Source organism: Abrus precatorius, unplaced genomic scaffold (genome assembly GCF_003935025.1).
Source record: "Abrus precatorius isolate BTA unplaced genomic scaffold, Abrus_2018 Scaffold8, whole genome shotgun sequence".
In the NCBI taxonomy this organism is placed as follows: Eukaryota; Viridiplantae; Streptophyta; class Magnoliopsida; order Fabales; family Fabaceae; genus Abrus; species Abrus precatorius.
This window is the reverse complement of record NW_020874428.1, coordinates 19530686-19557975: the sequence shown is the minus strand read 5'-3', so window position 1 is coordinate 19557975 and position 27290 is coordinate 19530686. Positions and strand designations below refer to the sequence as shown.

General features: G+C 33.0%; 2 protein-coding genes across 2 annotated transcripts; both read right to left on the bottom strand.

Moving 5' to 3' along the window:
• Positions 1–385: 385 nt before the first annotated feature.
• LOC113848060 (serine hydroxymethyltransferase, mitochondrial-like) lies at positions 386–7280 on the bottom strand. The gene is made up of 15 exons (XM_027477427.1): positions 7087–7280; positions 6965–7009; positions 6773–6859; positions 6545–6666; positions 6361–6437; positions 5286–5410; positions 4572–4664; positions 3779–3871; positions 3491–3688; positions 2372–2476; positions 2196–2261; positions 1974–2051; positions 1119–1230; positions 925–1035; positions 386–797 (listed from the first exon to the last, which is right to left on the bottom strand). Exons 1-15 carry the CDS (start codon positions 7153–7155, stop codon positions 649–651), a joined length of 1530 nt encoding a protein of 509 aa, XP_027333228.1. The 5' UTR covers positions 7156–7280; the 3' UTR covers positions 386–648.
• An 18731-nt stretch (positions 7281–26011) lies between these two features.
• On the bottom strand, positions 26012–27052 carry LOC113874390. Its single transcript, XM_027512612.1, has 2 exons — positions 26570–27052; positions 26012–26515 (listed from the first exon to the last, which is right to left on the bottom strand). Exons 1-2 carry the CDS (start codon positions 27050–27052, stop codon positions 26012–26014), a joined length of 987 nt encoding a protein of 328 aa, XP_027368413.1.
• Between the last annotated feature and the right edge of the window lie 238 nt (positions 27053–27290).

Sequence of the window (27290 nt, the reverse complement as noted above, 5' to 3'; positions counted from 1 at the left end):
TTGCCACTTAACTCTAGTTTTTATCCGTCAAACTTATGCTTGAACAAAATTGCAATTAATAATATAATTTATAGTCTGTCGACTAAAGACTTGTAAACAGAAGAGATTAAGACTTTATTTTAAGAGTTTGAAGAGAGAGAAAAAGAAAATGTTTGAAGAGTAAAGGGGAATGGAACAAAAATAAGGTTAATACAAAACTCTTAAAATTAAGAAAACTTAAAAAATATAATTAGAAATACTTTGGAGGTCCCTCCCCCACTCAAAATCTCCCAAACAAAAAATTACATCACGTAAGTTTTTATCTTCCCTTACTTTCCTCCCAAAAACCAAATTTCAAACAATTAAGAAATTTACTAAAAAAAATTCAGACAAATTAAGCATATAGCAAAATACTCAAATGCTCAACCTCATATTTTTGCTGCATCAGTACATTGGTTATCAAAAGGAATTTTTAACTTTAAAACAATAACATCTTTCTCAAGTTTGAAAGGAATTGTTCTTTCATTTTAAACATTGACAATATAATTCACAATTTCATCCAAGAATCGGGTACAAATCCATCTAGCAACACATTTAAGTCCGTCTTATTAATTCCAAAATCTTCCATGTAATACTCTAAAAGAAGTTTCACATGTCATCCACTCATCCTCACTTACTATACTTCATTGTTTCTTTCTCAAAACCAATGGTGGGAAACTGCTTAGCATAACCCTCTACTTCATGACGAAGATTAGCAATCTTCGATTGAATCTGTTCATCTGATTGCATAGCTTCCACAAAATCCTTCAACTTTGTACCTGATGTTGGCATAACCAATAACAAGAGTGAGCTAGCGTACATTAAGACGCCTTGCTATGCTTTCGAAAATGCAAATATCACGATAAAAAACAAGGATGAAGGAAGGTAAGGCAAGGCAAGGTCGACCTTTAGTATTTCCCTTAATCTGCAAGGCTAACTTGACTGCCCCATCAAAGTATTCAGCCACTTTTTTAAAATCCTCCTCAACAAAACCCCTGGATGTGAGAGCAGGGGTTCCTGAATCACCAGATAATCTTCATTAGAACGTAATTTTAGATCCACTAATAAGCATGTAAAAAGATGACTGATAGAGACTATACCCATTCGGATGCCTCCAGGAACCATAGCAGACACATCTCCCGGAACAGTATTTTTATTGGCAGCTATATGAACTGATTCTAACACCTTCTCAACCCTTGAACCATCAATGCCCTGTCAATATAGCACAACATTCGAAATCAGAAATTGCTTTTCCCTTGCTGCTATAAAATGTTACACTCAAATCAAACCCAATGCAAAAAGTTTACATCTTTTACAAAACTGGGTTACCAAATTAATCTCCGAAGTACCTGGTGACAATACTGGAAACACCTCATAAATTAACTTGATCATTTCACAAACATAGAAGTTGTCAATTTGTTTGAACTCTGAAGGTTCTGGAATAACTTAATAAGAAGATGCTCATTTAAGGTTTGAGAAGTTTCTAGTAGTTTGGGTGGGTAGGCAGAATAACAATAATAGATGTTAGATGCAAATTCCTAAAATCCCAGACATAGTCATTAAAAAAAAATCTTATTGTCTATCAATGTCTACCAGGTTTCTATATTCTGTTTAAAGATAAAATCTTATCCTCCAGTGATTGTAATTGTATTCTCTGAATAAAATCCCACACATAGTCATTAAAAAAATCCCTGCCACGTATCGATATATTAAACCATTCCATGTTCCACACTAAAATCTTCCATAAGGAGGCTTCACCCAATAAATATCTTTTAAAGGCAATTTGTTCATACTACTGGCCAATTTTTCATAATGTAAGTTTAAAGTTTTAAACCAAGCATAGAAAGGCTGGTTTAAACAGGTTTATTGATATGTGAAAACAATTTGGCACTATCAAGAATTATGAAAAAAAATATGACCAAGAAAATTTCAGAGGAAAGGAGCACACCATTTACCTTGTTCCTTAAGTTCACTAACACTAAATGGTTATCAGTTCCACCAGATACAAGTTCGTAGCCTTTCTCTAACAAACTCTGGAATTCAATCAACACAGCAGAATCAGCTATAACAGTAGAATCTGTAAGGCTAAACAATTAGTAAGAAATACACCTAGAAAACTAGTTTTCAGTAGGTTTGAACAGCATTGGTGCACATAATACCAAAAGCATTGATTTTACCTGTGCAAATGCAGAGCAGTTACTAAGAACCTGCTTTTGGTAATTCTTGAATTCTGGTGTCATAGCCTACATTTACAGAAATGAATAAATAACTGAACTTAAATCAGCCTGGCAACCAAAGATGCAAAAGAAGAATTCTATAATAAGTACAATTTCTTGCTAGTCAACTAAAGAACCTGCTTCAGTGCAACTGCTAAGCCTGCAATAGTGTGATTGTGTGGACCACCTTGAAGTCCAGGAAAGACGGCCTGATTTATTTTGTCTTCGTAGTCATACAACACCTGCACGAAGAATTCAACCAATAAAGAATTTTTTCACATTAATGATTACCCAACTTTGAAATTGTTATAAATAAGAAAAAAGAAAGGCCTACCCTAACCCAAAAGCAAGCTAAAGTGGGGATTGGAACTCAAGTCATTATAATTAAGGGGTACTTTGCCCAGAGATATACCTAACCAATGTGGCTCTTAACACACACCCCTCACACCCAAGATGACAAGAGCAGATAGACACTTTGGGCACAAAGTTTGTAGGACTAAACATCTCTCGATGGCTCAACATGAAGATTGCATAAGCTTTGATACCATGTTAGAATTGAGAACAAACGGGCATAACTCAAAAAAACTAACTTAATGGGGGTGAATTATTCTAGTTATTTTAAACAATACTTTTTCCATATAATCAGCTAATGTTGGATCTTAACAAATCCAAAATACAGAGAAATTGCTTTAAGAAATTATTGAATAAAACATATCAATAAACACTTGTGAACATTGTCTAAAACTACTACATCTAGGGAACTCGTATTTTGTCGAATAAACTGCATCTTACATCCTTGAAGTATAGCCCTTCCTCAATTCCACCCCCCACCCATCATCCCCCAGAAAAAAAAGAAAAAAAAAAGATGTTTTATTTATCACTTAACACCCTTGATAGTCGTTTTAAGTAATATGTCACTTTTTTACTGAAACCGAAGGAACACAAGGAACATGCATACCATGGACCTAACCATTACAACCAAGAAGTTTTTCTTTTATTACATACACCCCATTGAAATAAGTTTATTTATCCCTTAACCCCCTTGGAGTTTGTCTTCAAGCGTTGGGAGGTTGAAGTTCATTTGATTTATAACTGAAAGTGACTTTGACTTCAAACCAAACTACAGCAATAACAAAAAAAAAACCATCAGAGGAGTAAGTTGTAAAAGAGTGTTACTTCGGGAGGTAAAATGTATTTTACCCTATTGTTTAATTCCTTTTTCCCTTATAACATTAAATTTATAATTTAAAACTCACTTCCTTCCCTTGCTTGTTTATCTCTTTCACACCCTTTCTGAAAAATATCATAGCCCCACGTGGTCCACGAAGTGACTTATGTGTTGTGGTTGTTACAACATCTGCATAATCAAAAGGAGAAGGAATAACACCTGCAGCAACCAATCCACTGATATGTGCCATATCAGCCAACAAAACTGCCTTCTGCTTATCACAGACCTATAAAATTCATAAGTAAAAGATAAAATATCATCACTAAATTGCTGCAAACACTAAATGTCAAAGTTTCTGTAATCAGATATAATTTACCTTGCGAACACGTGCATAATCATAAAGACGAGCATAAGCACTAGCACCAGCAACTATTAATTTTGGCCTAAAAAGTGCAGCACTTTTTTCCAACTGCAAACATTAAATAATTCAAGCCATTATAGACAAGTTTTAATCCACAATATGCATGAAAGAGAACAAGCTCTGTGAATAAGTGTGAATCTCACCCCTCACCATGTTCAGAAATTTTTTGCTCCCATTTGTAAGGAAATGTTAAAGTAACTATCAAGAATAGATGGCAGAATGATGAATGCTGCAGCAACCACACTAAGAGAACAAAATATTTCGATCCTGAGCATGAAATGATTAAATTTTGAAAGATCTGAACAAGCATCTTCTCCTCTCTTCTTAATACATTCTCACTACCAGATTCTTCCCTTTGTCCCCGCCTGCCACAAAAGCAGGTTGTTACAAAACAAACCATCATGCTGATCACACACCTTTCCCACAGACCCACCCACAAGACCCCAATCTGCTGGTACTATTTCCTTTTCCCCTACAGTAGACCTTTGTTATGAAAGGGGACCAATCAATATTTCTCTAAAATTCATAATCCTACAATATTTTATTGGCAAATGATATTAACACCATAGTTTTCCCCACTGATATATTCTATAATTAAACATCAAATGAGAAAATGTTCAACTCATTGAGAAAAAGATGACAGTGACAACAACTGTAAATGATACTGCGCTAATGCTGACTGCTTAGAAGATTGTCTTTGATTTGAAGGAAATATCCACAACACAGAAATACAACAGTACCTACCTACCTGGTCATAATCGATATAACCAGTGCTCTCATTCAATTTGTAAGGCATCGTTTCAAAAAATATAGATACAGCTGATATCTTCTTGGTGTCAGTCTGCATGACAAACAAAAAATCAAACACTTGAATACAAAGAACAAGACACACATTGCTTAAATAATTTAATACATGCGTTCCATTAAGTTTCAGGAATGACGTTATTTGGCATATAACAATTGACAATTCCTCCAGGCGCTCCAAACAATTCAAAACCAACAGGTGAGCGTTCAGCATGGAATAAATTTCTTATGTATCAATCATTTGACTGTGAAATAAAATGTGAATATAGGGCTAATCTGCAAAATAAAAGGGCTCTTTGAATCAGAACCAGAAAACAAACTTGTTCAATTGTTCTATCAAATTCCACAAGATGCAGTTATTTTTAGAAATGTTTTGGCTCAATTGAATTTTTTTAAAATTGCTTCCAGCCTTTGTATTAATATAACTGAGAGCAGTTTAGTGAGAATAGATTTCAATCACAAAGTCTGTTGGTTGAAATGTGGTTTCAAAATTTTTATCCATAAACTTCTTCCTCCCTCACCTTTTATGCAAAAAGCTTGATGAGCTATTGCTATTTGCTACAACATTCATTCATGTCTTATTGCAGACTTGCTATGATTATCAACTCATGACAGCAGGTATGTAGACCACAACTGATAATCAGGGGCAGAATTTAACCTGATAGCCATGAGATAGATGCCCACCATGGGGAAGATCAAGCGCCATAATTCTCTCATGGGGTTTCAATAAAGCCGTGTAAACTTGGAAGTTAGAAGGTGACCCAGATAATGACTGCACGTTAACTGTCAAATGCAGATGTAAGACCCCCCATGAAAGTATATGATCAAAATTTTGCTCCCCCAACTTGTGAAGGACAATAATAGAAAAGATACACAAATGATTCACAGAAAGAATATGCCAAGTTCACTGTTCACCACAAGAATAACAAACTATTTATCCATCAAGACAAAAAGCATGCTAAAATTATAAGTAACAAAAGCAGAACTGGAGAACATTAATTATTCTATAGATTCTCCAATTGTTCAAGTTAACTTCTATCACAAAGAAACAATACTTTAGATATTATTTTCATTCTAAAAAGAATAGTCCATATGTTAAGTAAGTGAGCTATCCAATCAGAAATGAATTGAGAATATATTTAATATTAAACACCTAACAAAGATTATCACTTGATAAACAAAATTCTAAGATCAGATATAGAATTGCAAAGTGAAAAAAAGAAAGACAAAAAAAGATGACTACACCAAGAGAATTAGTACAAGCATAGCCATTGTGGCATGGTCCCACCTAATGACCCAAAACAAGCATTCAATAGTAGGTCTTGAAAAGATAAAATTCTCCTCAACCGTTATAAAAAGGAAGGAGATGAACCTTCATCCTAAAATTAAACGTTACTCTAGAGAATGATGGACACAAAAAACAAACAGAAATTATAGAGGAATGTTAGCAACAACCTCTTTAACATGCTCTTCTTGATACACTTTCTACTATCTACTAAAATTTATTGAGAATAACAAAATTATGGGGGTCTCACCCCTAATAAAATGAGCTCCACTTATAATTTAGTAGTTTCTTATAAATATCAACCAATAATAAAGAGTATGTTGTTAGCCCTCCTCAAAATTATAACGTTCTGAATTTCTTCGCCACAATGCCTTGACACGAGTAATAACACTATTGATCAAAATAAAGAAACTCAAATTGCATCATAAACGACAGTGAGCTTAAGTACCTCCCCATTTCGATGGATCCAACCCAAAAGTTTCTAATGCACGCTTCTGACAGAAAGTCTCAGCCATGTCAATGTACCTAAATGCCAGAATTATAAAACTTAAGCCAAAATTCAACACACCAACCTAAAATCTACGAAAAATTTCAGAATTCGAAACGAAACATCCACAATCAGATCCACATACTCATTTCCTCCATAGTATCTAGCACCGGGGTATCCTTCACTATATTTATTCGTCATCACCGATCCAACGGCTTGCATCACCGACAACGACGTGAAATTTTCTGAAGGTATAAGTTCGAGTCCCTACACATTCCGTACACAGAAACGTCCATAAACAACGACTATACGAAGAAAATAAAAAACGTTATGCTTCGTTTGGTTAACACTGTAGAACGAAACTTGGATCGACCTTCCATTGACGAGCTTTTTCGAGTTCGATTATGTCCGCGACCTCGGGATCCACGGCCTCGAGAGGATCGTTGAGCTGCTTTATCCACTGTCATTTTTTGAGGTTTTTTTTTTGTTAACCAAAATTGATGCGCATGGAAAGATGTAAAAGCAACGATAGTTATTTATTGAGAATCTAAAATGGCTTACGTACATCGACGCGAGATTTGTCTCTGTCTTGCGCGGAGAGCGAAGAGGACTGCAAGCAAACACGGTGTTAATCGGAAACGGGAAAAAAAAGAACGAAAGAGGAAATGATGAGTGAGTTGTGTTTACCGTGCGATAAATAGAGACGGCGTTGGTGAAAGGTTTGGGGATGGTGGAGGAGAGTCTGCGAAGAGCCATGGCCAATGCGATGTGATGATTGTTTTTGTTGTATATGTGTGTGTCTGGTGAGTTGTAACAGCGGATGGTGGGGGGAATATATGGGTTGGGTGTGGGGGTGGGTGAGAGCGAGCAAGAGTGAGGTTGGTGGTGATTTTGATTTGTAGTTTCTTTTGTAATAACGTGGGTCCTGTGAATCGAAAATCGGGCTTGATGCGGACATTCAACACTTGTGCACCTTAGGTGGCATTACTACCATCGCAACGACCAACGGGCAACTTAACACCACATTTTTTATTTTTTAAAGTCAATAGATTCATCTCTTAAATTTTATTTTTGTTTTACTTTGATTTTTATTTAATTTAATCTTCTGTTTTTCATCACACAAGTTTACGACCATTCACCAAAATCAATTTTTAAAACCTCAATTGACCATGACATCATATAACTCTTGTTTCTCAAATAGACTTTCTTAAAATGATTTAGTGAGTAACCGAGTTTGTAGATTTGTGAAGCACAAATTTTTTCCCTTCTCCCTTTGAATATATCTCCTTCTCTTGGCTTTGTCTGGACTTTATCATCATTAATAAGATGTGAAGTCTTATCTCTCTTCTTCCTTGATATTTTAACTATTTTTTTTTTGTCATTGCTTGACTCTTATTTTAACTTTGCATTCCATTTTCATATGGTATAGCCATGGTAGAGTGGGTTGAGGCGATATCTTTCTAATCTCGGACAACATCCTTCCTTCTACCTCTTTGTTCATGAGTGACTCGCTAGCTCCACTAGACAAGATAAGACTCAGCTCTCTAGTTTTGGTACAATAGTTTGTTACTCTACAGTGTCAAGGACTGGTTCGCTGCTTCAACTTCTTAAGTGTTCTTTGTTTAGTCGGATGTCTTCTGCTCTTTCCCTACATGTTGAGGACGCTTTTTTCATTTTTACTTTATTTGCTTCACTACATATATTCTCACATTCTTTAGTCTCCTTTGGTTGTCGTTCTTTCTTTTTTCAAATTTTACCCTTACCCTTTTATTTGATTCCCAATAACTCTTTAATCATCATGAATATCACATTCCACATGCAAGTTTCAATAGCAGTAATAACTTGAGATGTTAATTATAATAATTTATAAGACTAAACCCTCGTTTTAGCCATCGAGATAGTTTTCATTTAACAATTTAATTTTTAAAAAATTAAAAATATTACGTTAGTTCATAATTTCTATCTTTATCGTTCATTTTAGTCTCTAAACAAATTTTGTTAACAAATAGTAATAAAAAGTTGACATGTCACATTAAGAATCATATTATGAGCCCATTTGGCAAAAACGAAATCATTTTGAAGAGTTGAAAAAGTGATCCTGTCAAAATTATTTTAATAGAAAAAAACGATATTGTTCTAAGAAATTTTAAAATGCTCTAATTGCTCAAATATTACAACATTTTTTTTCTTTAGTCTTTAAGAAGAATTCTAATTTTTTGCAAAATCTCATCAAAATTGGTCTTCGTAGTTGTGTTTGATGCCGAAAATTTTGAAATTGAAGTTTGTTATACTTAAAAGAATCTTAAATTTTTGTTATTTTTTGTTACTTAGATGAGTAATAGAACTCTAATTATTTTTTTTATTTTTGGGTATGAGAACCCTAAATGTGGATGACATACATTGGCAATGATTTTCGGAGAATGTTGAAATAGTAGATAGTGCATTCAAGCATTCCAAGTGAGAGATTTGGACATACACATGTGGATACATGTCAAGGGTATTTGAGGTGATTTCAAATAGTGTACGATTCCCTTTCCTTCCTAGAGTTGGTAACACGGCTACATTGGTTTTGGGAGGGAGGTTGCTGATTTATGGAGAAGAAGACTCTTGTACACGGAAAAGATGAATTTTAGGTGTTAGATATTAGTGTTATCCCTTACATAAGTCTACAGCCAACAACAGTGAGTTCCAACAGAATGATCACAAGAATGTGAAAACAGTAAAAATCAAGTGGGTATGACCCAAAACTTCGATCCTTTCATCGTGCATGTGCAAACCCTTCTGGGCGTTATTTGTATGTATTTGGTGGAATGGTGGATGAGTTTGTTCACCCTACTAAGCCTTCTCAACTTGAGTTTGATGGAAAGTTTTTTCTTAGAACAACGTTATTTTTGCCTATTAAAACATTTTTGTCACGTTCACTTCTTTAACCCTTCAAAACAATATTGTTTCTCTCAATTAAACTTTTGACATGACATGTTAATTTTCTATTACTGTTTGTTAATGTAAGACTAAAATAAACGACAGAGTTAAAAGTCAAGAACTAAAGCAATATTTTTAATTTTTCAGAAATTAAAATGCTGAATACAAACTCTTTCAAAGACTAAATTGAGAGTTTAGTCTAATTTATAATGTTAATATAATGATAGTATAAGAATACTTTTTATTAATAGTATTTGTGAAACAATAATAAAAGATAATCACTTACAGTGATGGTGGCCTAAGGTGTGGATGTAATGACTATAGGTGTTTAGGTTAATCGAAAAGTTATTTAAACTATACATAAAAATAATATGTGGTTTGATTTGCTTAAGTTTGAATATAATTTGGAAACCAAACTAAATATAATCACAAAATATTAGTTCAGTTTGAATCAATTTTTTTAATTTTTATTTATTATTATATAAATTTTAAACTATTTTTAAATTTAGTGTAAATAGTAACTTAAAAGTTAAAATAGGTTTCTTGAAAAATTAAAAAAAAAAGAAAAAAAATTTGATTAAAAAAATAAAATTTTTTATAGAGAAAAAAATATATTCAATTAAGAAAAATAAAAATCTAAAATAAATAGAAGTGACTGTATATTTACCATAAATATAGTTTGGTTCGCTTTTAAGAACAGAGACTTAAAAATTGAATTAAATCATAATATAAAATATAGCTTTTTTATTTAATTGATTTTTTATTTAATGAATTTTTAACGTTTTTGCATCTGCTCTATGATTTGAAATAATGACAATAGGAGGAAAAGTGGAAAAGAAAGAAACAATAACAACAAGAAGAATGTGTGAACAATATAAAAAGAAGAAATGAGTACAAGAAACACTCTTTTTACTATAATTCGAATTATTATTAAATTTATTTAAAATTACAAAATTATTATAGATAATTATTAAATTAAGAGTGAGAAAGAGTAGAGTTCATATAATTTTTGTAGTTCTTTTTATAAATTTTAATCAATAACTAAAAGTATATTAGAAAGAATAGATTAAAAAGTGTGTTGCTAGTATTTTTTATAAGAAACAAACAATAAAAAAAAAGATATGAACAATGATGAGTAAATTTTGAACTACATGCATAGAAGAAAAACTAAAAAATGAATAGTGATCATAAAGATTAATTTAGAGAAGACTTATGATAAAATTAGTTAGAATTTTCTCTAATAAATTCTTGTTGACTTTGATATATTGATGTATTATGTCTCTTATTATGTGGTGTGAGTCACCTACTTCTTATATATTACATAAAATAATATTCAACTTGCGAGCTTTTAATGAATCAAGGGTGTTAAACAAGGGGATCACTTCTTTTTATTATTTGCATGCAAAATATCTTTATTGACAAATCAAAAAGTGGAGGAAAGGTTATGAAAACATATTCTTTTATCTGAAAATGATCCCAACATTACCTATCCCTTATTTGCTAAGGGTGTCTATTTTTTTTGTAAAACTGAAAACATACATATCCAAAATGTTATCATAGTTATGTAAAAATTTTAAGATGTCTTCAACTTTTAGATCTACTTTGACAAATTCTAGGCAATATATTCAAAAAGGGTCCATTGCCAAAAGTGTCAGCATAGAACAATTTTTATTTTTTTACTTGATAAAATTCATAACATGGTGACAACTTGGAAAAGGAAACAACGTAAGTAGAGCTGGTAAAATTTTCTTGAAAAAATCTGTCTTAGTTTCTATTCTGATTTATCCCATGCAAATTTAGTGGCAACTATAATATGTTTGTCATAATATTAATAAGTTAGTTAGAAATTTTATTTGGTCATTTAATAATTTTGACCATGATATTCATCTGATTGGTTAGGACAAAATTACTTATCCTAAGAAATAGGGTGACTTAGGTACTTGTGATATGCGAATAGTTAATACATTTTTTATACGTAAATTTGTGTGAGATACGATGCAAGATACTTTAATTATAGGTTCAAATCAAGAAATTAAATATATAAAAGACAATCAATTATGTACTATTGAACCAAACTCAAAAGACTATTGTTTTGAAAAACATTTTAAAGGTATGTAGCATTTTGAGAGATGATTTTAAGTTCCAACTGAGTTATGATTCTTTTTCAATATGGTATTTTGATTGGATTAAACTTAGTCCAAATTGTTAACTTAGTTTATTTTGTTCACATTTTAAATATAAACCTCCAAGTTAGTGAGTTGTTTATTCATGGTGCTTAGAAATTGGACCGACTCACCACTTGTATTTCGTACCACATCAAAGCCTATATACATCAACTTCTTGAGCCAACAAACATATATATTGAAGATCTATGATATTGGATAGATACAAAAAAAACTTATTATGTAAAGGCAACTTATGTTTATCTCAACAATTTGAGATACAATCCTTTACATATTTTATATTTTGATTGGATCTCAAAGTTAGGAGTAATGGAGAAAGTTATATTTTTCATTTGACTTATTGGTTATGGATCTTTGCCCACTAATGCTTTGTGCCATTATCATAGATTTACCTCTTCAAATTCTTATTGTAGGTATTCTCTTAAGCTTGAAGACATTATTATCTCATAGATTGACCTCACTTTAAAGAAATTTGGTTTCACTCAAGGATGTCATTTGTCCATTATAATTTTTATGACCCTATTATTGCTTGGAGTGCTACCTTAGTGTGACACAGAAATTGTAATTCCTATTTATCTATTCTTTAGTGACTTTAGTGTTAGAAGAATAATATGTTCTTTGATGAAGAGAAATGAAGTATTTATCATGTTTTGAATTTTATTAGTTAGTCTAAAAAGGATTGATCTTTACTAATTTCAAATAAATTAGCCCTTTAAACTCACCTCTTTTAAAAAAATGTCATGGGATCTACTATCTTTTGAGTCCTATAAAATTAAAAGCAATCGTTTTGAGTTTTTACTTGCATATATTAAAAAGTTATCATATGATGATTTATAATCTAACTGTTTAGAAGCAGTAAACCTTATTATGAGAAATTAAGATTTGTTTTTTTATGTTCTATTCTACATATATATATTATTTTATGTACTCATATGTCATGTTGTTGGTGTGATTAATTTATTAGCTAACAACTAACTCATTTCATACTTTTGTATGAAAAATCCTTTTACCTTCTAGATGATCCTCCAAATATAATTTTTAAGTTTCTAATTTTAGATAGTTTATATATTATGTCGTTTGTATTTCTATTTTATTTTTTTAACCAAAAAAACAATAGTATTTAACTAAAAGATTTAAAAATATAATGAATTTTAACTTTATTAACATAAAAGAATTTATTTCAAATATATTTAAAAGGTAGAGAACTAAAATAAAATAAAATAAATTTAAGAAACTAATTTAATCTTTTCTTTTGAGACAAATGCTAATTAGCTGGTAAAGAAAATAAAAATAAATTTTAAAAATATATAATAAATATAATTTCTCTTATAATTTTAAATGTAGTTTAACATAAATTTTAATAAAAAATTATTTTAATTATTTTAATCAATAAGAACATTAATAAGACTTTTTTTAAAAATTTATTTTTGATAATTTTTCTTTAAAGCTACTCTTTATGTTTTATTTTTTTAACCTTTTATATTTAGAGTCTTGTTTAAGGATATTAATAAAAAAATATTTTTTATTAAATGTATTAAAATAAATTAAAAATTATAGAAGTGAGTATATATTTATGTTTTTTTTTGTTATTTGTAACTTAAAATTACTTTATACAATTTAAAAAAATTAATTAATATATGAGATTGTGAAAAAATTATCATCTAATATTTAATTTGGCCAATTTTTTTAATTAAGTAACCTTTTATTTATTAGTTTGTAAAGAGTATTGACGTAACGAGAAAGAGGTAGTAAATACCTTCTTAAATCGCTAAAGTAACGATAACTTAAAAAAAATAGTAATAGATAAAAAATAATAGAGGGAGTAATTTTTTATAGAAAAAATCCTTTAACAAATATTTGTAAAATATTGAACATTTTTCTTAATTTTTAAAAATATTTTAGTTTTAAAATTTCAAAATCAATTTAAATTTTTTCTACTTATACCCTTATTTAATAATTATAAATTTATTTTAATTTAGATAATCACTTCATTTTCTCATTTAGTTTTTCTTTTGTCTTAACATTAACTCTCAATCACTCTTAACTCAAAAATAAATAAATAAAATAATTAAAAGTATAAATGAAAATATTTTAGTTAAAATATAAAAATAGGTGAAGTATAAGTGCATATTTATCAACTCTGTGGCAGGCTATCCCATCTCTGACTGAGTCACGTATCATATCGAAATCAACCCACTTGAGCTTTAACAACCATGGCCACTCTTACAATGTCCACAGCATTAAAATCATTTTTTACTTTTACACTACAATCCATCGTTACCTTTATATTTTAGCCTCTTAAATTGTTTGTCATATGCACCATTTTTTACGTTAAAAAAAATATCTTCTGTGATAAATATAAATAATAAATAAGTTACACAATATTTACATAAAATGAATAATTAATACCGTTACATGACAACCTCATTGAGAGCTTCCACTCACACCAACTCTAATTTTATAATAATTTGATTATCAACTATGTATATAAAAAAGTTACTAAAAACATTTTTTTAATTTACGTGCTTCATCATCCATTACTTAATTTTAATACCGTACACTATTCTTAACCATCTATGTATTATTGTAAAAATAATGTAAGCTTATGTTTTGTGATAATCTCTCTTAAGGTACATTCCCTAAACTTAATTTCTCATGATACAACAATTCTTTCTAGACGACACTAAAAACAAAATTAATAAGAAAATTGTAACTCAATAGGTATAAAAAGACCATAAGATTTTTTAGAAGAAAAGTGACTCGAAAAAATCTTATATCAAAAGTTGTCTCAATAATTTTATATCTAAAAGTATGTATAAAGTAACAAATATGTAAATAATAATTAAAATTAATTATCAGAATAAAATTAAATAATTTTAACAATTAGAATAATAATAAAACGTTTCAAAACTTGTTCATCTCTTTTACTAGCTTTTTTTATTAGTTTGGAACATATTTTTTTAAAAATACTTTTAAAATATATATTTTTTACAACATAAAAAAACCTAACAACCTAATTGATCCACACAACTCACACCAACTCTAATCATTTAATAAAAATGGAATATTTTAAAAATCTAATAACAACAAAAAGATTTTATAATTACACTTACACAAAAAAAAAACAAAAAAAAAGTCATATTGAATTGTAAGAATTGATTTCTTTTCTTTTTCACTTCCATTGTTGATCACATAAGTTCTTTTTTCTTTAATCATTGATATTACTGCTCTCTTCAACTTCTTCTTTTACACAATAAAATTAAAGAGGAAAGAGAGAGGATGAATTATTTTTAGGTTAAGGTCCACACTAAAACAATGGGAAGTGAGGAAAAAGAGAGATAAGGAAGAGAAGTGGATTACCTCGAGGAGTTTTGTTTTTATTTACTTAAAATATTTTTAAAATATAAAAAAGCATTAAAATATTTTTTTATTAAAAAACTATTACTATAAAAAATGAATTAATTTATATTTTTTATAATTATTTTTAATAAATTTAATTATTTCATTTTAATATTTCTATTTAGTTAGAGGCAATTACTTTTTATCTTTGTTTTATTTTATTTCTTATTCTCTTAATTCTTTTTCGTTTATTTTTTTCACTCTCATTCAAATGAAGTTTTATTTGAGTAATGAATAAACAAGTTTAAAGAAAAAAAAAAAAGAAAATAAGGAAAAAAGTTTAGTTTTCGAATGAAAAGAGAAAAAAAAAAAAAGAGACTTATCTATGGAATGTGAATTACATCGTGGTATTTTGTTATTTATTTAAAATATTTTAATAATATAAAAAATAAATTATTTATTAAAAAATTTATTACAATAAAATATTTAAACTTGTTTATAATTATTTTTAATATAATTTAGTTATTTCATTCCACTATTTTTCTATTCATCTAAATAATTGGATGCAATTATTTTTTTTTTTATCTTTTCTTTCATTTTAATGCACCAAACATTAAATATTTTTTATTCAGTTATTTATTTTTAATTTATTTTTTCACCTATCATACAAATGAAGCTTCAGTTGAGTAATGAATAAACACATTTCAAGAAAAAAATGGATGAAAAATCATCTTAAAAATTGACAAAAACACTTGCACGTTAACTTTGAAAGCTTCTACCCAAGATATTACTAAATATGAATTACCTCGAAGTTATACATAAACTATAAATAAAGTTAAATAAGAGTTTGCAAAAGTTAAAGTAATATTTATCTACCACAAAGTATATAATTTTTGTTTTCTAATAAACGAAAGCTAAAAACTCCAGAAACCACGAAGTATATAAATTAATTAGTAGAGATTGTTTCAATTTAATCTGTAATTTTGAATTTAAAAGATACATATAATTTTTAAAAAAATTAATATTTACCTGTCAAGCTAGCTTATGTAATTAAGTTGTTAGCCTAAATCTTTTAAAATAAATTTAGCTTATAAATTAAATTAATTATTTAAATTAAATATTTTTATATTCAAAATAAATAAATGAATCTAATAAAATATAAACTTTATTTTACACAAAATTATTTAGGCTAAACCAATATTTTTGTAGCTTGATATATATATTTTACAATCTGATTAAATTAAGTTCGGATCAACTCACAAACAAGATGAAATTAAACATCTTAACTTTCATTAATAATATGCTTCAATTTTATTTATTCACAACAACCCATGCATCATTGTTTAACTTGAAAATTTACAACACAAATATAAGTATTTTTATTTTTACAATTAACTAAAATGTCTATCATATACCTTCTCTATTTTAAATCTTCGATAGCCTAGTTCAAATGTGGTTGGTACTCCTGCCCAGTTTGCATCATCAATCATTGTATTTATCTATTAAACTTAATCAGAATTTGATGAGTTAGTGGATGAAAATTAAGAAACTGTTGAGATTGAACCTAATAAAACTCGACCGCTGTGAAGCAGTAGCTAAAGGTGACTGACTTTCTTTCATATAAATTCCGAGAATTTTGACCCATTTTGAAAAACTTTTTATTTCAAAATAATTTTAAACGATGTTTTTGGTTGGAGTTGGACCAACTGAATAATTTTTTTTTATTTGAACCAGAGTTTTGAGCATTTTGAATTCAGTCTAAATTTTATTTTTGAATATTTTATGTGAATACTAACCTAAATCAATTTTTATTATAATTTTAATTTAATAATAAATTAATTAGATGTCAAAATATTAAATTATATTATTTAGTTTATATTTTGATTAATTATTATTATTAAGTTTATTTATGATTTAGTGAATGTAATTTTTTTATGATTATTGTTAAATTAAATCATAATGAGTAAGTTTGATCCATTCCATTATTAGTCAGTGTTAAGATGTCTCATTAGTTAGGAATAGAGTCAAAATACTCTTTATAAGGGATAAGGTAGTCCTCCTTTTATGAGTTAGTTTTTGGGAGTGAGTTATATTCAAATTTCTTAACATAATATCAAAGACTATTCAATTTGAATATTGGACTATCCATAAATATCCAATTCTATTGGGTCCATCCGTGCAGATGTTAAGTCTTAGAAATTCATCGTACCAGATGTCCAATTGTGGGCCTAAAGAAAATGTGTTAAGATGTCTCATATTGGTTAAAGACAAAATACTCCTTATAAGGATTAGAACCATCCTCTTCTTATGAGTTAACTTCTGGGAGTGAGTTAGGTCTAAGTTTCTTAACAGTAAAATATTTAAAATAATGATAAAAAGAGTTTTCTTTATTTTTTATTTTTTCTAATTGATCAAGAAAATAATTTTGAGTAATTCTAACACATAATTCTTGAATTATATTCGTACATCATTTGTTAAAAATTAAATTACAATTTTTCTTCATTTACAGCTCTTAGAAATAAAACAATGTCCATGAATTTAGTATAAGAGATTCCTAAAACTAACCGGACCAATTATATTTTTCTTGAAAAAGAAAAAGAAATCTCAAGCCAGACTAAACTACTGAAGTTGGGTTGATTTTTGGGAAAGAGACCTTCTGCATGGGATCTTAATTTTTTATGTCAATTTCAGTGTATTCTTTAGTCTTTAGGATTTATCTCTTTTTAAATTTTTATTATTAGTTTTGGTGTTTACTATATTTAAGATATTGATATTAATTAATATTTTTAAAATTAGACCAATTATTAAATTGATAAAAAATAATTTACAGTTTATTAGTTCAACTAACTGTAGTTGAACTGAGCTGAATAATAATCAACAATATTTTTTTTTTTTTTGCTAATAATCAACAATATATTTTGAATATTATATAGCATATTTATAAATAAACTCATTAAATCATAAGAATATTAAATTAAATAAAGTTTTAAATTCATATAAAAGGATCGTAAATAAAAATTTATAATCAATAATTAAATAATAATAATTCATAAAATAAAAAATAATTAAAATGTACTAATAACATAAAAAAAATATTTTTATAATCATATATCATTAAAAATCGTAAATTTTTATAATAATTATTTCAAAACTCTATTTAGATCGATAACTTGACGAACTTCTAATCAAATTAACCAATCATCAGTCTCATCTAATATTTATATCTTAATCACACTGAACCTTGAGGAGCCTTAGATGTTGCGTTGGATTTCACCCAAAAAAAGGTTGTGGTGTTGGGTACAGATGGTGAGTACCGGGAGTGTACCAAATGTTCTATAGCAAATGGTATGGTGCATGGGTGGCATGTGCATTGATTCTGATCGAATATGTCAACCATCATATTGCTGCAGTTATGTTTTCTTTTGTTTTCTTTTTTTCTGGTAAAAATATGGGGGAGGGGGGAAATGTGGAATAAATATGTGTTGGATTTTTATTTTATTTTTTAAAATTGTGTATTGTAGTTTACAACAATTTATAAATGATAGGGTGTGTTATTACCAATCATAAATATTTATTGTTATTCTTATTTAAGTTTTTTTGTCTAAGATACTTTTATTTTCTCTTATAATTATACTAATAATAAAAATATTTTACATAAAAATGAAAATAAAAATAATAACAAATACTTGTTAAGTGATGAAATAATCATATGTCACATCGTATGAATGAATGATTTCGTTGGTGTTCCTGCAAAAGTAACACTGATCTTCAAGTCTCTGATCTGCTGTGATGACGTTTCCCTGATGTTCCTGCAAAGGTAACACTGATCTTCAAGTCTCTGATCTGCTATGATGACGTTTCCCTGATGTTCTTGCAAAGGTAACACTGATCTTCAGGTCTCTGATCTGCTGTGATGACATCTCCCTGGTATTTGCTGACGTAGGGGAGGGTACCTGCAAAAGGCACTTCGATGCTGAAGTTAGGATTCGGTTCTGAGTAATAAATGGTATTCAATAATGAAAAGTTCTCCTTTTACCTGTAATTTTACCTTCCTTATATAGGCACTGAATGGGCTAATGGGCTTGCTAAGTCAGTCTTGATCTTTGGCCCTTAAAATAAATAATATCTTGATTATTACTTTAATTGGTTTAATTACCTTTTAATCCTGACAAAAAGTATCCGGCCACTTAGGCCGAATAGGTACTCAATTTCCTTTTCCTACAAGTAGGACCGAGTTATTCCTTATCCAGTACACTAGCTCCCCAAGCCCGAAGAGGTACGAGGTAAGGGCTGTAAATATAAAGTATCATAAAACACAGAGATAAGGGTGTATCCAGATTGTTGGAAGTGAAAGGATACCAAGGGGTATTCGGCTTAAGATAAGCGAAAGAATACCGAGGGAGTATTCGGCTTAAGATAAGCGAAAAAATACTAAGGGGGTATTCAGCTTAAGGTAAGCAGAAAATTACCGAGGGGGTATTCGGCTTAAGATATGAAATCCTTAACCATCCAATCTTGAAGGAAAAATACCGAGCTGACGTACTTTAAAGGAGTACTCGGTTCTTCAAAAAATCATTATAGGAATATTGAAGTAAAGGGTAAATAATAAGTAATAAAAAAAAATTATTCTAGAATCTTCAGGGTTTTTAGGGTTTCCTTGATCTGTGTGCGCGAAACGAAAGGGTGTTCGATCTTAACTATCCAATCTTGAAGAGATCTGTTGGTTCGGAAGAGAGGTGTCTCTTCATATGTCTGAGGGCCCAAGGCCCTATATATACATGGTGGTCCAGGTCTTTTGTTCTCCACTTTGTCTCTAAACCGAGAAGTATATAATATCGCTCCAAACCGAAGGGTGTGCAAATTTTCTCTTTTCTTTCAAACCGACTACCTGTGAGGTACGTTTAGTTTTTTCTCTACCTTCCTTATTTTATCATGGCCGAATCCTTGGAATGGGAGGACTCGTTGTCGGACTCCTCTAGGCCGACTAGTGTCGATATTCGAAATGCTGAGAGAATCGAAGGGGGAGTGAATTTTGCTTCAAGACTGAGTGGGGAAGAGGTAGAGATTCACTCTAGGGAATGCAATGACGAAGCTGAGTCGTCTGAATCCACTAATTCCGACTCTTCTGAACCACTACCGAGTATGAGCCCCCTTAGGGAAAGACCTGTATTTCCCCCCTGTACAATTCCTGGATACGAGTGGGTAAACGGTGAAGTAGCCGCCTACTTCTCTCATTTTAAAAGAAACAAGATTCTTCAATCTTTTGTTGACCATGTTGATATTGCATTATGGGAACCTTCCGATCCCTACCCTATATCCATTGAACCTTGTCGAGGAGACGAGACCGAAGACCCTGAATTTGTTTTTCTAGGAGGTGCTGGGATGGCCGACACCTTCTTTGTGTATGGTTATATGTTTAGAGAATTAGGTATAAAATTACCCTTTGACGACTTCCAAATGGGGGTATTAAGAGTTTTAAACGTAGCGCCGACGCAACTCCATCCAGACGGGTGGGCGGCTATTCAAGCTTTCAGAGTACTATGTAAATTTCATTATATAGAACCAAGTGTAGGATTATTTCTTTATTTTTTTTGTACTCGTCCATTTGATTTGGCAAGATGGATATCTTTAATAAGGCAACCAGAATTGCCATTGTTTAAGGCTTATGCTTCGTCTTTCAAGGGTTTTAAAACCGGTTACTTCAAAGTAACCGTCCACCCTGTAGGTAGAAATTTTTTCTTTGATAATGCAAATAACCCCCTTTTTCCATTCCACTGGACCCGGGTGCCTCGCCGGTATGACTGGATTCCTGAGGATATGTTGTCGGATAGGGAGTTGTCGGCTTTGGATTACTTGAAGTCTCTTCCCCGAGAGCTTCTTGCCCGACACATACTATTAGTATTAAAATCCCCTCAACCTCGTCTGGACATGGATGGTATGCTCCGTCCTTATGGTTTCATTTTTATATTTAAGTTGTATTGATTTGACTCTTCGCTTCTATTGTAGGTATAATGGCTCAACGCGGTGTTCATGTGCCGACATATCGTAAAACTCTGAAGACCAAGGCACCTGAAAACACATGCATTGAGGAGCATCGAAACCCTCAGCTGGATCATATTCCTGATGTGATCGAGCCCCAACCTCCTCCCCGAGACCTTGTCATTGCAGAAAAGCAGCTGAAAAGGCGCAAAGACAAAGGCAAGGAGAAGGAAAAGGGGAAAGAACCGAAGAGAGGTAAGAAAAGGAAGCACAGTCATTCAGTTCGGCCAAATAATGACGAAGGAACTCACAAGCAAGCTCAGTACTATGACAGCTATAGCGAGCAGTTCTTCAAATAATATAATTCCTTCAGTTGTTCTATCTGATTCCTTCCTTATTCCCAGGGTTCATGCCGGCCGGTTAACTGCGCCAGACCTTCGTTCCGACTTAGGAAAAGATGTGGTCAACAACTTGGAGCTTAATGCGCTGTGGAAGTGTTATGCGGAGATGCAAGTGCGGTCTGCAACCATGCTTCGAAGATTAATTATGGACCCTATAAATGAGTTAAAAAATGTCTAGAAGGCATACTCGGCGTCCCAACAATCTTTGTCTGATAGTAAGGAAGCTCAATTAAGTCTGACCGAGACCATGCAGTCATTGGAAGCCGAGGTTGTTCAATATAAAGAGCATTATCGCATAACCGAAAGTTGGCTTCAGACGGCCGAGCATGCTTTGAGAGCTAAGCAAGAGGAGATGGACGAGGCGCTGAGGGTGAAGACTTCAGAGATGGAGGCGGCTTTAAAAATAAAGTCCTTGGAGATTGAGGCCTTAAAAACCCAATCTGCTGAACTGGAGGCGGCCTTGGCTATTGAAAAGCAAAAAGCGGAGGCTGACCTGAAAGCTTTTGCCGACAAGTGTTTGGAGCAAGTTGCTTTTGAACATGAGTCGGGCTTTAATAAGGCAGTTCGCCAATGTTATGGGTTTTGCCAAGTGCCAGCTGACTTTCAATTTGACCTCACCAAGGACTTTTTTTGTAGTAGGTTTTTATCGTATGATGAGGTTGATGAGGATGTTGAACCTGACGCCGAAGCCCCTCCCCGACTTGATGCTAAAAATACATCTGGTCGCGAAGCCCCTGGTGCTAGAACTCCTTACCTTAACGTCACCAGTCCAAATGCAGGAGAAGAGGGGAATTAATAGTTTTTTTTTTTTAATTTTCTTTTGCATTTATGGGCCGATAGTGCCCAAATTTTGTAATCTTTTTGACAATGAAATAGAAGTTTTAATTCCTCCTCGTTCCAAATTTTCTTTACCGAAGATGTTTCTGTTTCATTTCTTGGCCAAATAAGGGTACATGTGACGGTATTGATGAATTCATTCTTAGTCATAGGTAATTGATTCATCCTTAGCCGAGTACTTGAGAATTAATTTTAATGATTCATCCTAGACCGAGTAGGGGTACTCGAGAGGGAATTCGTTCTTAGTCATAGGTAATTGATTCATCCTTAGCCGAGTACTTGAGAATTAATTTTAATGATTCATCCTAGACCGAGTAGGGGTACTCGAGAGGGAATTCATTCTTAGTCATAGGTAATTGATTCATCCTTAGCCGAGTACTTGAGAATTAATTTTAATGATTCATCCTAGACCGAGTAGGGGTACTCGAGAGGGAATTAACTCAACCTTAAGCAAGTAGAAATACTTGGGAGGGAATTTTAATAGATTCATCCTTAGCCGAGTAGGGGTACTTGGGAGGGAATTGACTCAACCTTAACCAAGTAGAAATACTTGAGAGAGAATTTTAACAGATTCATCCTTGACCGAGTAGGGGTACCTGAGAGGGAATTAGTTATTTCAGATGAAGTGCTTGAAAGAAATGCTAATTCACAAAAAATCGTATAGCTGAGAAGAAGTATTTTATTGATGAGGTGCCTCATTAAAAACCTTCATAGAAAAACTCCTTTTCACTTTCTTTTAAGAGGACAAAACCTAGGGGAGGAAAAGAGTACACCGATTACAAATTACAAACTTTTAACTGTAATAATGCTTCAAGTGTGTAACATTCCAAGTTCTCGGTATTAGTTTTCCGTCCAACGTTTCCAACTTGTATGCTCCATTGTCTAATCTTGCCGCTACCCTAAAGGGGCCTTCCCAGTTAGTTGCCAACTTCCCTTCTCGCCAATCCCTGCGTGCATCTCTGGTTACTCGCCATACTAAGTCATTTTCATAAAATTATCGTGGATTAATTTTGGAGTTAAATTTTCTAGCCATCATTCTTCTGCTAGCCTCGGTCATACTAGCTGCTTGGTCACGCATCTCATCTATTAAGTCCAGGTTGACGGTCAGAGCCTCCTCATTAGCCGATTCCTCAAAATTCTCCCTCTGAAATGAAGGTTCTTCAATTTTGACTAGCACCATGGCATCAGTACCATAGGTAAGTCGAAAAGGAGTTTCCTTTGTTGTGGTTTGCGGCATGCACCGATAAGCCCATAGCACTTCGGGCAGCTTCTCTGCCTATTCTCCTTTTGCCGAACCCAATCTTCTTTTTAATTCTTGCAAAATTAATTTGTTGGCGGCCTTAGCTTGACCATTAGTCTGAGGGTGCTCTACAGACGTAATCCTGTGCTTGATATGAAGCCCTTCCAAAAATTTATTGAATCGCCGATCTATGAATTGCAATTCGTTGTCTGTTATTAATGCATGAGGGAGACCGAAACGTGTGATGATGTTTTTCCAGGTGAATTTCTGTACATTATTGGCCGTGATGGTGGCAAGGGGTTCGGCTTCAATCCATTTGGTAAAGTAATCCACAACGACATTTAGGAATTTACACTGCCCTTTTGTTAGGGAAAAAGGACCGAGGAGGTCCATATGCCAAATGACGAAGGGCCAAGGAGAGCTAATAGGGCGGAGGGTGTCGGCATGCTGATGTAATTGTGGATTTTGTTGTTGACAGGGGATACATTTCTTTACAAACATATGACAATCTTGGGAGAGTGTTGGCCAATAGTACCTAGCTCTAAGTATTTTTGCCGCCATGGTTCGTCCACCCGAATGGGTACCACAGATTCCTTCGTGAATCTCCCTCATGACATAGTTTGCCTGGTTGTCGTCAAGGCATTTAAGCATAGGTGTTGAAATCCTTCTTCTGTACAAGTCTTTGCCGAGGAAGAGGTATTTAGCTGCATGCATTCTTATTTTCTTGACTGAGTCTGAATTATTTGGCAGACTACCATTAGTAAGGTATTGGATAATGGGGGTCATCCAATTGTGAGGCACATTTTCTATGTCCATGCACTCTTGTGTGGTGATACTGGGTTGGAGGATTTCTTGATGAATCATGCTTTGTAATTGCCCAAGTTTCCTTTGACTAACCAGCCTAGCAAGCCTATCGGCTCGTTCGTTCATGTTTCTTGGTATATGCCGGATACATATCTCATCAAATTCAACTTTTATTTTCTTAAATTCTTGATAATATTGGAGCATAACCGAGTCCTTAACCTGATATATATCATTAACCTGTTCGGTCACAATTTTTGAGTCACTCTAGCCAGTAATACGTTTAATTCCCATCTCCTTTGCTAATCTAAGACCGGCAAGTAAGGCTTCATACTCGGCTTGATTATTGGACGCCGTGAATCCGAAACGAATAGATTGTTCGATAGTGACAGTGTTCGTTCCTTCCAATATAACTCTTGCTCCACTGCCTAGTCGGTTTGTGGATCTGTCAATGTGTAGATTCCACAACTGAAGTGGCTTGTTCGTGAGCTGTGAATTCATTAACAAAGTCCGCTAACACCTGAGCTTTAAGAGGGTGTCTGTTTTTAAAGTGGATATCAAATTGTGAGAGTTCAATTGTCCATGCAACCAACCGACCAACTAACTCCGATTTTCTCAAAATTTTGGCCACCGGACAATTTGTGCGCACAACCATCCGATGGCTTTGGAAATAATGTTTTAACCGACGAGCTGTATGGAGTAAGGCCAGTACTACTTTCTCCATCAGCTGGTAACGGGATTTAGGACCTTGGAGTGTTCGGCTGATGAAATATACAGGAGCCGGTTCAGGTATTTCTTGAAGTAAAACTGAACTGATGGCGTTATCTGATACAGCCAAATAAACAATCATGTCCTGATCGGGTTTAGGTTTTGTCAACACAGGCGGCGCTGCGAGCATATGCTTGTATTGGATGAAGGCGACCTCACATTCGTTGGACCAAACGAATTTTTGAGATTTCTTTAATAACTCAATAAAAGGCCGAGACCTTTCTACCATTATTGGCAAGAATCTAGCGAGGGCTGCAATCCGTCCGGCCAGTCGCTGAACCTCCTTTACATTCTGAGGGCTGGCCATTTCGATGATGGTGTGGCATTTGTCCTGGATGCCTCTTTCAGATAACATAAATCCCAAAAACTTAGCCCCAGCTACGCCAAATGTGCACTTCTCGGGGTTGAACCTCATACCGTACTTCTTGGCTTCCCCGAATACCTCTTCCAAATGGGCAAGATGTTGCTCAAATGCGAGGGATTTAATTATCATGTCATCCACATACACCTCCATGCATTTACCCACTTGTTTCTCGAAAATTTTATTCATGAGTCTCTGGTATGTCGCCCCTGCATTCTTCAAACCGAATGGCATCACTCGGTAGCAAAAATTGGCTGAGTTCGTGATGAATGCCATTTTTTCCTCATCTGGGGGATACATTCGTATTTGATTATATCCAGAATAAGCATCCAAAAAACTTAATATTTTGTGACCGGCTGCACCATCTACCAAAGTATCAATGTTTGGTAGGGGGTATGCGTCCTTTGGGCATGCTTTGTTAAAGTCTGTGAAGTCTGTGCACACGCCATTTGTCATTAGCTTTTTTAACCATGACCACGTTAGCTAACCAAGTCGAATATTTGACTTCTCGTATGAAGCCAGCCTATAGAAGCTTACTAGTTTCTTCTTCTACTGCTTTTGCTCTATCACCGCCCATCTTCCTTTTCTTCTGAGCTATCGGTTTAGCCCCCTTATAGACTAATAAATGATGACATAAAAATGTCGGGTCGATGCCAGGCATGTCTGAGGCCGACCAAGCAAATAAATCGACGTTATTCTGCAAAATTTCTTGAAAAAGTTGCTTTTCTTGTACAGCCAAACCGACCCCTAAATAAGTAACTTGTTCAGGCTTTGATCTAAGTTAGAAAGGCTGCTTGTTTTCACTAGGCTCAACCCGATACCCCTCATCCATTCTAGGATCAAGTTCAACATCCAATTCCTCTCCGAACCGAGGGGATACAATATTGACATCTCGGTTACTCCCATGGAAAGGTTTAAGACGTAGGCTTGCAAAGTAGCATTCTCTAGCTGTCTTCTGATCAGCGTGGACTGTAATGATTCGGCCTCTTTCAGATGGAAACTTCATAGCCAAGTGCGGAGTAGATACTATGGCCTTCAACTTGTTTAGGGATGGTCTGCCAAGTAGGATATTATACGAGGTATTTGCATGCACTACCAGATACGTGACCTTGATGCGCTTTCCTTCATGCTCTGATCCAAATGAGGTGTAAAGGTCGATACACCCACGCGTCTTTACCCGCTCCCCTGAAAAATCGACTAAGGGTTCTCGGTATTCTTTAAGTTTCTCTTCTGGTATTCCCAGTTGTTTGATAGTATTCCAGTAGAGTATGTCAGCAGAACTTCCCTAATCAATGAGTGTTTTCCGGACTGTGCAGTTGAGAATGTCCACATTGATCACCATGGGGTCATCTTGTACAGGATCCACTCCTTGAAAGTCTTCATCAGTAAATGTAATAGGGGGGATCCGAATCCCACTTCCAAGTGAGATATTATTGATTGATCTGACTTGTCTCAAGTGTCTCTTTCTGGCTGAATGGGTATGTCCTCCCCCGGCAAACCCTCCAGCTATGGTATTAATGACCCTTTTAGGATACTTTTCACGTTCATCATATCGTCTAGTTGGAGGTTCCCGGGACCTACTCCTCTGTCGTTCATGTCTATTGTCATATCTCCTTGATGACTCAAGGTTACGGTCCCTTCTTCTGTTAGATTGACCGACAAGACTTGTCTGCACAAAATCTTTTAGATGTCCTTCCTTGATTAATTCTTCAATCTTATCTTTCAGCGTTGTGCACTCTTCGGTGGTGTGACCCCTGTTTTGATGATAGCGGCAAGCCTTGCTTTTATCTGCCTGAGAGGGAGTGTTGGCACGTCTAGGCATTCTCAATATTTTTGTGGCCAGTGCCTAGTCAAGTACTCTGGACCGATTGGTATTGAGCGTAGTGTAGAAGGATATTTAGGTCCCCTAGTCGACCTTTCAAACTCATTTCTTCTCTCCTTATTTTCCTGCCTAGCCTTGAAAGTTTCTCTCCTATCTATATTTTTTGAATTGGACCCTTGGTCCATCCGCACCTGGTTTCGATATTCAGACAATTCTTCCATCTGCATATACTTTGCAG

Bases quoted from the DNA above. Each gene is read 5' to 3' on its own strand.
- LOC113874390 (XM_027512612.1), bottom strand. From the start codon at position 27,052: ATGCCTAGACGTGCCAACACTCCCTCTCAGGCAGATAAAAGCAAGGCT. The intron at 26,516-26,569 runs GTGATCAATGTG...CTCATTGATTAG, and splicing joins CTGTACAAGATGACCCCATG to GGAAGTTCTGCTGACATACT.
- LOC113848060 (XM_027477427.1), bottom strand. From the start codon at position 7,155: ATGGCTCTTCGCAGACTCTCCTCCACCATCCCCAAACCTTTCACCAAC. The intron at 2,052-2,195 runs GTAAAATCAATG...ATTGAATTCCAG, and splicing joins ACTGCTCTGCATTTGCACAG to AGTTTGTTAGAGAAAGGCTA. The intron at 1,036-1,118 runs GTATAGTCTCTA...CTGGTGATTCAG, and splicing joins TCCTGGAGGCATCCGAATGG to GAACCCCTGCTCTCACATCC.